The sequence below is a fragment of the Dromiciops gliroides genome, chromosome 4 (assembly GCF_019393635.1).
Source record: "Dromiciops gliroides isolate mDroGli1 chromosome 4, mDroGli1.pri, whole genome shotgun sequence".
In the NCBI taxonomy this organism is placed as follows: domain Eukaryota; kingdom Metazoa; phylum Chordata; class Mammalia; order Microbiotheria; family Microbiotheriidae; genus Dromiciops; species Dromiciops gliroides.
This window is the reverse complement of record NC_057864.1, coordinates 68,915,882-68,928,495: the sequence shown is the minus strand read 5'-3', so window position 1 is coordinate 68,928,495 and position 12,614 is coordinate 68,915,882. Positions and strand designations below refer to the sequence as shown.

Sequence of the window (12,614 nt, the reverse complement as noted above, 5' to 3'; positions counted from 1 at the left end):
TGAGGACAAAAACAACAAAATAAAACAACTATTATATCCCCATTTTCCAGATAAGGAAACCAAGGCCAAGAGAGTTTGAGTGACTTACCCAATGTCATACAGATGACTTGTAGTTTAATTCAAGTCCTCCAAGCTCCATATCCAACACTCTATCCACTGCACCACCTAGATGACCTATTACCTTTTTCTCTCAATGAAAGGTATGACAGAATTAGGATTTTTTAAAATATATCTTTATTTATTTTATTAAATATTTCCCAATTGGCCCTGGATCCAGAAGGACCTGCGTTCAAATCCAGCCTCAGACACTTGATACTTCCTAGCTGTGTGACCCTGGGCAAGTCACTTAACCCTCATTGCCCCACCAGAAAAAAAAAAATCCCAATTACTTGTAAAAAATTAACATTCTTTTTTTAAAAAATTGAGTTCCAAATTTTCTCTCTCCCTTCTACCCCTCCCCATCCTCTTTAACAAGTCAAGCAAAATGTGATATTGATTATACATGTGAAGTCATGCAAAAGATATTTCCACATTAGCCAGAGAGCATTAGGTTTTATTGCCCCGTGTCACACTGTTCACGTAATATAAAACCCTAACCCTAAATCTCTAGATCATTTCCAAGTTAGCTCCTTACACCGTCTCTCCCATTCTCTTTGTGACTTTGAGTAGGGTGATGATTCAACTTCCCTGGGCACTGGTTTATTTGTCTGAAAAATGGGGACATTAGAATGTTCTCTAAAGCCCCTTTATCTCATTCTGAAATCCTAACGTTAAGCAGAAGCAGATGGGATCTGTCTTTCATTTCCCCTAACCAGAACACATTATTTTTTTTTCCCTTTTCCTTCAGTGCTCCTCTTAAAAATGATAGTAAGGAGAGGTAGCCCAGGTCCCAAACTTTTCACTCACTAGGATTTATCTGACTCTCCTGCCACCCCCAAAAGCTTTCTTTCTGCCTTCCCTCTCTTTTCTCCTCCTTATTCCCTCCCCTACCTGGAAGCCAAAGATAGAGAATACAGAAAAACTTGGGAGAAGGGAGAAAGAACCAAGTCGTAAGTTTCCAGTGCTCAGATAAATACCATGAGCTATTTTCCTCGGCATATATGTCCTGTCATCATTAGATGTTGAGGCCTCTCCAATGGCCACTCTTCTCCTGGTGTGGACTCTAATGCCCATTCCAGGGAATCTTTAATTAATTTTTAAGTATCCTCTTGAATAAGCTTCTAGGCAGACTAAGGTGCCTTTTCAGCCTACCCAAATGAGGCTATATTTTTTTTTTAACATTTCAAGTACTTCTTAACCAATTTCTTCCAGAACAGATATGTGATTGCTTATTCTAGTTCATAAGTCTCTATGCCCTCTCCTCACAGAGATGAGGATAGGAGAGAAAGGAGGAGAATAGTGGGGGAGGGCAGAAAGAGAGAAAGTCTCAGACTTGGGCCCTTGGTCCATTACCTGTCCCTCAGAACCTAAGGGAGGGTCTGGCCAACCTTGAGCCTCCCTCCCAACAGTAGATGAGTCCTCCTCGGCTCAACACCTGCCTCTTTCCTCCCCAGACGGAGTTGGGTGCCTCTTTGGGTAGCCAGAACCTCATACTCCTCAGCTACTCCATCAAAATTTTCTTCTCCCTTTCTTCACTCAGTGTCACGCTCTCTTTTCAAGGTAATCCAGCTAATGCACTACAGGATGAGAGCTAAATCAGAGACCCCATGATACCCTTCTTCCCCACTCTCAGAACACAACAGCATTCTGACAGTCAAGACCATGACTTTCTTTGTTACCTAACCAAAATAATTGATTGTGTAGGGGAACTTTTAGGAAAGAGAGGAAGGGAAAGAGAGGATGCTCTAGGTAGGTATAGCAGGGAAGGGATAGGTGAACTCCTTAAGACCAGATGGAACCTTGTTGGTGTGCTCCCTCAGATTGCTCCTGTGGGTTCCTGCCTAGATTCTGGAGGCCTGGGGCCACCTTCTCCTGCTGTATCCATCCTGATGTCTCTCTCTCTCTTCACCCCTCCCCTTTCAGTTGTTGCAGGAGGCAACCATGAGCTCACTCTGGTGTTCGGGAACCGGGGATGTCATTGAAGATTGGTGTCGGTGTGACTCCAGTGCATTTGGGGCAGACGGGCTCCCCACTTGTGCTCCTCTACCGCAACCTGTGTATGTTTCCTTTTCCTTTTGTCCCTTTTGCATGAATGTGCCATCTTTGCTTTCTACCCATCCATGTGGTACCTACTTCAGAGGTCTTAGCCACTCCCTTCCCCCATCATTGATTTATCCATGAATGCGCTTCTCCCCCAACACACACTCAAACAACTCAAGGGGGCCCTGACTAGCCCTTTCTCTCCTCCCCCTTAGCCTAAAAGAGAATTAAGCGCATTTTTGTGACAATATTTTAAGTTAGTAGAAAGGACTGTGCTATTAATCCCATCAAGTGACCAAAGTTCTGTCCAACAATGCTGAGATCTATGCAGTAAATTCCTAAGGCATATTTTAATCTTCTACTAATAGTTAACATGTATATATCACCTTAACATTTGCAAAACACTTGACATGTTATTGCAAACCGCTTTGCCTCTTATCTCATTTGATCCTCATAACAAAGCTTAGAGGTAGGTATAATTAGTATCAAATAATAGATGGATCAACTGAGGTTGAGAGATTAAGTAATTTCACTAGGGTCAGTAGGTTATAAAGTATTTATTAAACACTTCTTTTTTTGCTAGGCATGATGCTAAGTGCTGGAAATATGAACAAAAGTAGAAAGAAAAGTGGTCCCTGCCCACAAGGAGCTCGTATTCTAACAAGGGAAGAAATACATACATGAAAGCTGAAGGTGGGAGAGGGAGAAGCTACCTGTCTGGGAATGAGACCTGGCTGGCCTAGGCACCCTCCTGCAGGAGGAGCCATTCCAAGAGAAGAAGTGTTTGCAGGGGTGGAAGGAACTTTCAAAGTTCAAAGTCCAGGACTGGAATGAGCATTAGGATGAAGAACTAGGGCATGGTAGAGAAAGTCTAGAGTGTGTCCTGGAGAGAAATGTTACCAGCAAAAGTTCCAGTGCTAGTCAATGTTTGAGCCAAAATTTGAACTCGGACCTTTCTAATACCATGTCTAGAACCCAATGACTCTGGGCACACTCCCACCTCTAAGCTTTGATAGCCTATTTGTTTTTTGGTGAGGCAATTGGGGTTAAGTGACTTGCCCAGGGTCACACAGCTAGTATTAAGTGTCCGAGGCTGGATTTGAATTCAGGTCCTCCTGAATCCAGGGCCAATGCTCTATCCACTGTGTCACCTAGCTGCCCCTTTGATAGCCTAATTTTACTATTTAATACTTTGTGACTAAATTGTGCAATGAAGATGTGTGGCTAGATGACCACATGACCTCTAGGGTCCTTTCCAACTCTGAGTCTATGGATCTTACAGTTTACTAGCTATATAAAGATTTAAGACCAAACTGGCTGGAACAAATATTACAAACTCACTTTTCTTGTCAACTATAATTATTTGATTCAACTGTTTCTTTTCTTTACAATAATCATGGTCTCCTGGCTGTTAGAGCTCAATTTCACATGTCTAACTGGCATGAATGCCTTCCCTTCTAATTAGCAGCTTAGCCTCGGTCAGTTTTCAGGGAATTACAATCCTTGTATTCAGGGAATTGCTGTTCTTAGGGAAGGAAATGGTTTTCTAATAATATAAAAATATTTTTCTTTATACATGACTAATTCATGACTCAGGTAATAGTTGTCTTCAGATCATGGGACACTGGAATCAGTTTGATATTTAGCAATAGAAATCCAATGTGTCATCCTTCCTCCAGACCCACCATCACATTTCAACATGCTTTAAGTTTTGGGTTTCCCAATAATGGAGACAGGTAGTCTGGCTGTCACTGCTACTTCACCACACTACATCAACCAGTTCTTCTGGGAACCAGTGCCATTTATGTGGTGGCCAATCACAGTTATGGGAGCTGACCTTGGCTTCCATAGCAGCTACCATGATGATTGTTGGTGGCAGATTGTAGGAACAAGCTGAGGGACCAACATGGAGAGAAATACTTCCAGGTTGGAAATGGACAGTAGAGGACAGACATGTGTTTCCCCCGTCACTGGAGCAGTACCCAGGAGTAGGTGGTTTGGGTTATTGTTTGTCCTTCATTCTCAAAGAGAACCATGACATCGGGAGGTGACATCATGACTTTCAGTGAATTGGATTTAAGTGAGGGAGGGCTGTGCAAGGTCACCAACCTCACTATCTCCTCCAGAGTCATCTGGGTCCAGTGGCAAGATATTTATCAGGATGACTGGAGATGGTCCCAGATGTTTAAGGCAGTTGGGGTTAAGTGACTTGCCCAGGGTCACATAGCTACTAAGTCTGAGATGAGATTTGAGGTCCTCCCAATTTCAGGGCTGATGCTCTATCCACCTAGCTGCTCTAGGTTGTTAGAATACAGCAATCAGGTAAAGAGTTTATAGCTACAGGGTTTATATAGAGGTTAGAACAAGGTGGTGGGTCAGAACAATGTTGAAAGCCAAGATGCAGTATAGAGTAATGGGTACTCCATGTGCCAACTTCAGTCTTACCTCTGTCTGGTACTGCTTAAGGCACCCCAGGAAAGTTGATTAACCCCTCGGTGCCCTGGGGAAAAATCTGTGACCATAATTTGCAGAACATTTTTAGATCTATGTTGGGAGAGAGAATTATTTTACCAGGGGTTCCTTAGGGATGAAATAAGAATAATAGCTAACATTTATATAGTATCTACTATGTACTAGGCACTGCATAAAGCACTTTACAATTATTATCTCATTTGATCCTCATAACAACCCCAGAATTTAGGTGTTACTATTATCCCAATTTTATAGTAGAGGAAAATGAAGCAAATTGATGTTACGTGACTTGCCTAGGTCACACAGCTAGCAAGTCTGAGGCCAAATTTGAACTCAGGTCTTCCTGACTCCAGGCCTAGTGTTCTATCCACTGCACCATCTAAATGCCTGAGTTCAGGCAAACAAGTCCAGACTTGGGATTTCAATGACAGAGGGAACTCTCTTTGTGTCAATGCAAATCTTTAACTGTTCTGACAACCTAGCATCTTAGAGAGTTGCCCAGGGGCACTGAGAAATAAGTGATTTACCCAGAGTCAGATAGCCAGTCTTTGATGGAGAATTTGAATCTAAGTCTTCCTGATTCTGACGCTGTCTACTACCTTGTTTATTCACTCTATCTCACTCACCCACACCCACACACACATACACACACATATACCCTGCCACTTTTCCTCACCTTGTAGTGATCATCTTTGTCCTCATTCCTCACCTTACAAAAATTGCCTCATTTGATCCCCATAACAGCTCTAAGATATAGTTGCTGTTGTTGTTGAGGTAACTGAGGCAGATGGAAGTAAGTGACTTGCTCAGGATCACACTGCTAGAAAGTATCTGAGGCTGAATTTGAACTCAGATGGTCTAGACTTCAGGTCTAGAGTTCTATCCACTGAGCCATCAGATTATTTTATAATACACAACCAGGGCAGCTAGATTGCACAGTGGACAGAGCCCTGAACCTGGAGTTAAGACCTGTCTTCAAATCATTCCTTGGACACTTACTAATATGGACCCTACGCAAGTCAGTTGACCCTATTTGCCTCAGTTTCTTCATCTGTAGAATGAACTGGAGAAGGAAATGGCAAAGCACTCCAATATCTTTGTCAGTAAAAGCCCAAATGGGGTCATGGAGAGCTGAGCACAACTGAAAAATGATTAAATAACAATAATACACAACCACTGATCAACACAAGCCCTGACAGTGGGTTAGATGCAAGAGTAATCAAAGCTCAAGGTTAGCGCCAACCCCATTTCATTTTCTTTCCTCTTATCCCACAGACTCCGACTTTCCACAGTGCATGAACCTAGCAGCACACTGGTGGTACTGGAGTGGGAACACTCAGAGCCACCAATAGGGGTACAGATTGTGGATTACCTCATCCGCCAGGAAAAGGTCACAGACAGGATGGACCATTCCAAAGTGGAGACTGGTGAGTGAGCCTTACCCTTTGAGATGTAGCTTTGCTGGGGGCTGATGGAATCATGCCTTGTCCTGACAGCTGAGTCCAACAAGGCTGTGCTTCAGGTGCCCAGTATTTGGGGGAGACACAAGGAGAAGGAGCCACTGGCCCTAACACGTATGGTCCATCTTGCCTGTTTAAGAGCTGCTTAATGGTGAACATCCAACAAAGGCTGTTTTGATTTTGCTTCTCTCTCTGTTTATAAAAGAGGTGTCCATTTCATAGCCTCTAGGCACTCTCTCAGAGCCACACTTAAATAAACAACATTACAATAAACTGGTTGTGATGGCCCACAATTAGGAAACAATTCTCTGCTAACCACTGCTGTGATTACAGGGGGGAGGAGGAAAGATTCCTTTACTAATAAGCCCCCTCTGGGCAAAAGTCTGCTGAAACATAGGAGTTTTGCCCCATGTTTTGTCCTAAAGCAAACTCTGACTCTGTCTGATTCAGCTAAAGAGGAAAATTTTCAAACTGGTTTGGGGTGCTGCCATTGAAAGCACCCTGGGCCAATTTTTCCAGGCAGGGAGAGGGAGGTCAGCATTAGTGGTGCTAATATGACTTGTGCATTTAGGGTGAGTACCACAGTGGGGACACAGTGCACATCGTCTGACCCTGTTATGGGTATATATCAGATGAGCCAATAGCCTCAAAATAGATTGTGCCATCTGTCACTTCTCAGCCCTTTTGCCCACTGTCTAATGCAGCCTGTGTGAGGGACTAACCGATCTGTAGACTTTGATTTATCAAAGATTCTTAATTCAGTAGGATCTGTAACCCTGGTGAGTTCTTGTAAACAGGGATGGTTGACTAGGGTTCCTGTTCCTCACCCATGCTAAGGACTTCAAACACCTTACATAGAATACTGATGATTCACCAGTATCCCCGCATGCTCTACATTTGGAGAGTACAGGGGTATTTCCCAAATTTCACTGTCCATGGATTGTAGGGGTCTTGAGGAAGAGCACATTCAATAACAGATATTCATGAAATTTGTCTTCCTCCTCCATCATTTAGTCTTCATTGCTATTTCTCATGCATTTTCATTTGCTTTTCCTTCTGTGCAGAAACAGTATTGAGTTTTGTGGATGACATCATCTCTGGAGCCAAGTCCCCTTGTGCCATGCCATCTCAGGTGCCTGACAAGCAGTTCAGCACCATCTCTCTGATCATTCGCTGTCTGGAACCTGACACCACCTACATGTGAGTAATACTTCAATTCACTAGAGATACATGGTCCATGGTGGAAAGAGTATTGAATTGGAGATCAGGGAACTGGGGTTCAGGCCCCAGCCTGCCATTCTATACAGTGCCAGACATTCTTTTAGCTTCTCCAAATCCCATTTTTGTTAACTCCAAATGGAGGGGTTAGACAAGATGATTTCTAAGGCTCACTTATAGCTCTAAATCCCTGGTCCTATTACTGGTAATTCTTAAGTACGTGAGTATTGTGGTTTCCAGATGACTGTTGCTATCTACCTTTCTCTCTTCAAGTCCACAATTTATATATATTTATACACACACACACACACACACACACACACACACACACATATATATATAAAATCTTGTCTAACCCTTCCATATATATATTGAGTCTTCCAAGTGTCTTCAATGTGTCTTCACAAAGACAGGGAACCTCCCAATTATGAACTGTTCTCCATCCCATCCCACCCCACCCTAAGGGTCTGGAGTTATTTTTAAACTTCTCATTGGGTAGAAATACATGAAATCATGAAAATAACACTGGGTTAAGTCAGAACACTTGGGGGTGAGTCCTGGCTGTAGGACTCCCTAATTATGTGACATTTAACTTTCCTGAGCCCCAGTTTCCTTGTCTGTAAAATGAGTACAGTAATACTTGAACTACTTACCTCATTAGTGGAGTTATATCAAAAGCGTTTTGTAACTCTTAAGATTCCAGATAAATGTGAATTATTATGGTTATTATAAAGGAAGAAAAAGGGGATAGAACATGATGGAATCTTAGGCATGAGGGAAAAGTTGTTGGGTTCAGGCACAGTGCCCAGAGATGCAATGCTGAGACCTCATGTCCCCACCAAGTATGAAAATCACTTAACAGTTTACAGATTAGCTCATGCCAGAAGAAGTCATTTCCATTTCAACAACCAAAAAGCTTAAAGATGTGGAATGGATAGGGGGAAAAGAAGAGTTACAACTTTGAAGATAGAATCTAGGGAATCTTAATGATTCAGAGAAGCTAAAATCCTGAGAAAAGGTAAGATGGTGCAACTATATAGATGTCCAGAAAGGAAATTAACCACTGTTAGGAAAATGTTAGATGTCATTTCAAGAATGACATGTAAACTGAACATGATAATGTATCAAAGAAAAGGCAATTTCTCCTTTGAAGATTTCCAAATCGAATTATCTTCCCCATGACTACAAAGGTCACTAGTAGTTCCATTTTTGCTTAGGCTTGTAATTTGCAATATTATAAAGTTCAATACCATTCCTTATGAGAGATGTCAATAACAAAGAATAGACTCTGGTTTTATTTTGTTTTGTTTTGTTTTGTTTTGTTTGTTTGTTTGGTATGACCCATGTTGTAACTGTAGTATCTAAAATAGCATGGACCTTAAATTGGTTCCGGATCTATGGTGTAGTATTAGTAGTGGTAGTGATAGTGGTAGTGGTAGTGGTGATGGTAATTATGGCGGTGGTGGTGGTGGTAGTAGTAGTAGTAGCAGTAGTAGTAGTAGCAGTAGTAGTAGTAGTAGCAGTAGTAGTAGTAGCAGCAGTAGTAGTTAGCATTCATGTAGTACTTTTTTTTTGCAAGGCAATGGGGTTAAGTGACTTGCCCAAGGTCATACAGCTAGTAAGTGTCAAGTGTCTGAGGCCAGATTTGAACTCAGGTCCTCCTGAATCCAGGGCCGGTGCTTTATCTACTGGCCACCTAGCTATCCCCCTCATATAGTACTTTAAGGTTAGCAAAATACTTTAGAGTCAGTCAGCTCAGCTGATACAACAACCTTGTAAGATAGGTGCCATTATCATACCCTTCTTACAGATGAAGATGCTGAGGCACAGAGAAGTTAAGTGAGTTTTCAAGGGTCACACATATAGTTAGTATTTGTGGCACAATTTGAACTCAGATCTTCCCAAGTCCTGAGTTCTGTCCATTGTGCAATCCAGCCGACTAATCATATGATAATGATATATCAAATTCATGTGAGAACTAGATGAGGCACATATTAACCTTGCTGCCCCCTCTGATGCTGGAGGTGTCCCAAGAATACTTTTGGTGAGCCTACAGAAGATGAGCTTACTCATTAATATTTTTATTCAATAAAAAGCACTTATTTTCTCCATCTCTGCAATAGTCCATTAAGAAGTAAAAGTAGGATAGTGACTTTTCCCACACTCTTTCTCTCTGAGCACCCTCAGAAAAAATGAAAACAAGATAGAAATAACAACAATAACAACACAAAATGGGCATTTGGACAGTTCTTTAAAGTTTGCCAAACACTCAGAACACATTATCTCCTTTGAATGTCACAACAATCCCTTTGTTCAAACTCTGTAGATATATCTATCCCACTTTTACAAATGGGAAAACAGCCTTAGAGAAATTGAACAATTTGACCATAGTCATACCTCTTTATTAGAGGTATGTGTGAGAAGTGAGATTTGCATGCAGGTACGTCCCCTTGCCACATTCAGTGCTCCATCCACCATACCAGACTGTTCCAATGATAGGATCCCAAGATCTTAAACTTGAAGGTATCTTGGTGACTAACTAATGCAATCCTTTTACTTTATAGATGAGGAAACTGAGGCCTACAGTGCATTCATTTATTTTATTTTATTATTATTTTTTTTTTTGGTGAGGCAATTGGGGTTAAGTGACTTGCCTAGGGTCACACAGCTAGTAAGTGTTAAGTGTCTGAGGCCGGATTTGAACTCAGGTCCTCCTGACTCCAGGGCCAGTGCTCTATCCACTGTGCCACCTAGCTGCCTTTATGCATTCATAATAAATATGAATAACTGTGTTGTCACTGTTAATTTTTTTATATCTATTCGAATTGCATAATATGGGAAAGAAGGCAAAGATAGGGTTTCTTTTAAAGGTGTCTGATTCCAGATGATAGTCACTCCTGTCAGGTTGGCTTGGCTTCATCTGACTCAGCTCCTAGACCACCTAATGAAGCAGTTCTATGTAGGTGCTCTTAGGAATCAAAACTGCCTTCCTTCCAGCAATGTGCTGCCACAGATCATGGAGGTGTTGGTCAGTGAACTTCTTTCATGAACGTACAATCTCTGTGAGAAAAACGTTGCAACAATAATTATCATGTTGAGAAAAAATGGAGTAATAATATCACATGGTATGAGGAGAAATACAATGAATGCAAGCCCGCTTTGTTAGATAGCACCAAAGCCTAGCCTGGGACAGTGGGCTGATAGGGATTCTATGGGTCTGGATGCTGATACTCATTTTATGACTAGAGGAGGAGCTATACTTGCCTACTTCCATATCCAATATGGTAGAAAGAACATTGGATAAAGACGTGATAGACGAGTCCCAAACCTGATTCTGTCACTAACCAGCTATATTAGACAAATGACGCTTAAATTTTGTGTCTAAGATTCTCAATCCTAAAAATTAGGTTGATAATAGCCATTCATCCTTATGAGGATAGAATAATTCATTCACATTCCAGGTAACATTCCACCTTAATTTTTTTTTTTTTTGGTGAGGCAGTTGGGGTTAAGTGACTTGCCCAGGTTCACACAGCTAGTAAATGTCAAGTGTCTGAGGCTGGATTTGAACTCAGGTCCTCCTGACTCCAGGGCCAGTGCTTTATCCACTGCACCACCTAGCTGCCCCAACATCCCACCTTCTTTTTTTTTTCTTTCTTTTTTCATGAGGCAATGAGGGTTAAATGAGTTGCCCAGGGTCACACAGCTGGTAAGTGTCAAGTGTCTGAGACTGGATTCGAACTCAGGTCCTCCTGAATCCAGGGCCAGTGCTTTATCCACTGTGCCACCTAGCTGCCCCCTTTTAGATTTTTTTTAACATCCCACCTTCTATGTGCGACCTTTACTAATAACCACTTAATACTAGTACCTACCCTCTGTTGATTATCTCCAAGTTTTCCAATATATGCCTCATTTGTACATGATCATTAACATGTTGATTCCCCATTAGATAAGTGAACTTCTTGAGAGCAGGGTCTTTTGTATGCCAGCTCTTAGCACAGTGCCTGGCATTTGGTAGGCAAACAACTGATGTTCACGGAGGCTAAATAAATCACAGAGTCTCCCTTTGGGGAATGCAGAAATAGAACCCAGACATCCTTTTTCCCACTGCACCATTCTGCACCATACCATGCCTTTCTCAACAGCCTGATTGCTTACCCCAGAAGAGCCATCATAGAGAGGGATTAGACTGCTTCGGCTTGTCCCTGGACAATAGAATTAGAAGTTGCTAAGAGGCAGATTTTGGCCTTCTATCAGGAAAAAATTCCTAGAAATTATAGCTGCCCATAACTGCAAAGAGCTGTCACAAGAAGTAGAGAGTTTTGCCTCATTTAAGGTTTTACATAAAAAGGTAAATTACTCCTGTTAGAGATTTCTTAACTGGGGACCATGAACTTAAAAAAATGATAATTGTATTTCCTTGTAATTGGTTTCATTTATAATCCTAAACATTTTATTTTATGCATACAAAGCCAGTATTCTGAGAAGGGGTCCAAAGGCTTCAACAGAATGCCAAAGGGCCCATGACACAAAAATGGTTAAAAAATCTCTTTAGGAAATTATTCCAGGTTGGATTGAACCAGATGGCCTCTGAGGCCCCTTCCAACTACAGGATTCTGGGGACTTTCTGAATTCAGAGAATAGTGAGTCAGATAAAAGGGATTAGCTCAGATTGCCAAGCCTGCAGGGAGAAGATCCGTGAAAAGAAGAGGCTAGGGCAGCTAATTCATGAGAATAAGCGGGGGACTACTCCATGCTCATCAGGTTCCAGGCTGTTAAGCCTCTAAGAGGCCTCAGAGTCAAATCCAACTCTGTGTTTGCTCACATGCTCACGTGTCCCCGGTAAGTGTGGTTATTAGCATGCCAACTAAGGTCTAAGCAAACACAGCCTGGGAGGCCATGTTGTAATAAGTACAGACCTTTAAAAAGACCATGAATGTGATTATCCATTAGCTCTCTGGACAAGGTCCCTGACATCTTTTTGGTTTCTAAACCATAGATAGTTCTCTTGCTGCCCAATACATGTTAAATAATAATAAGAAGAACAATAATAATGATGATGATACAAGGAGAGCATGTCTATGTACTGGTTAGACACAAAATTGCCACTTTAAAATATGTTATGCCCTACCTGATTCCTATAGCTGGTCTAATCTCCCAGAATTTCATTTCATTAAGCAATCTGAAAGTGTCTTGCTCTGTTGGGGAAAGCAGGGGTTACTTCATTACCAGCTCTGACCCTTTGTCCAAGCTTATATGATACTCATTCCTATTTAGGAATAGAGAAAGCCTGAGGACCTATACCTCATCATCAACTTGCCCCCA

General features: G+C 41.7%; 1 protein-coding gene across 2 annotated transcripts in view; it reads left to right on the top strand.

Moving 5' to 3' along the window:
- ASTN1 (astrotactin 1) overlaps positions 1 to 12,614 on the top strand; it is a 469,489-nt gene that overhangs the window by 436,683 nt on the left and 20,192 nt on the right. For both annotated transcript variants that reach the window (XM_043964036.1, XM_043964035.1), the window contains exons 18-20: positions 2,023 to 2,156; positions 5,887 to 6,038; positions 7,136 to 7,271. In XM_043964036.1, coding sequence (XP_043819971.1) covers positions 2,023 to 2,156; positions 5,887 to 6,038; positions 7,136 to 7,271 — 422 coding nt within the window. The remainder of the gene's footprint in view (positions 1 to 2,022; positions 2,157 to 5,886; positions 6,039 to 7,135; positions 7,272 to 12,614) is intronic.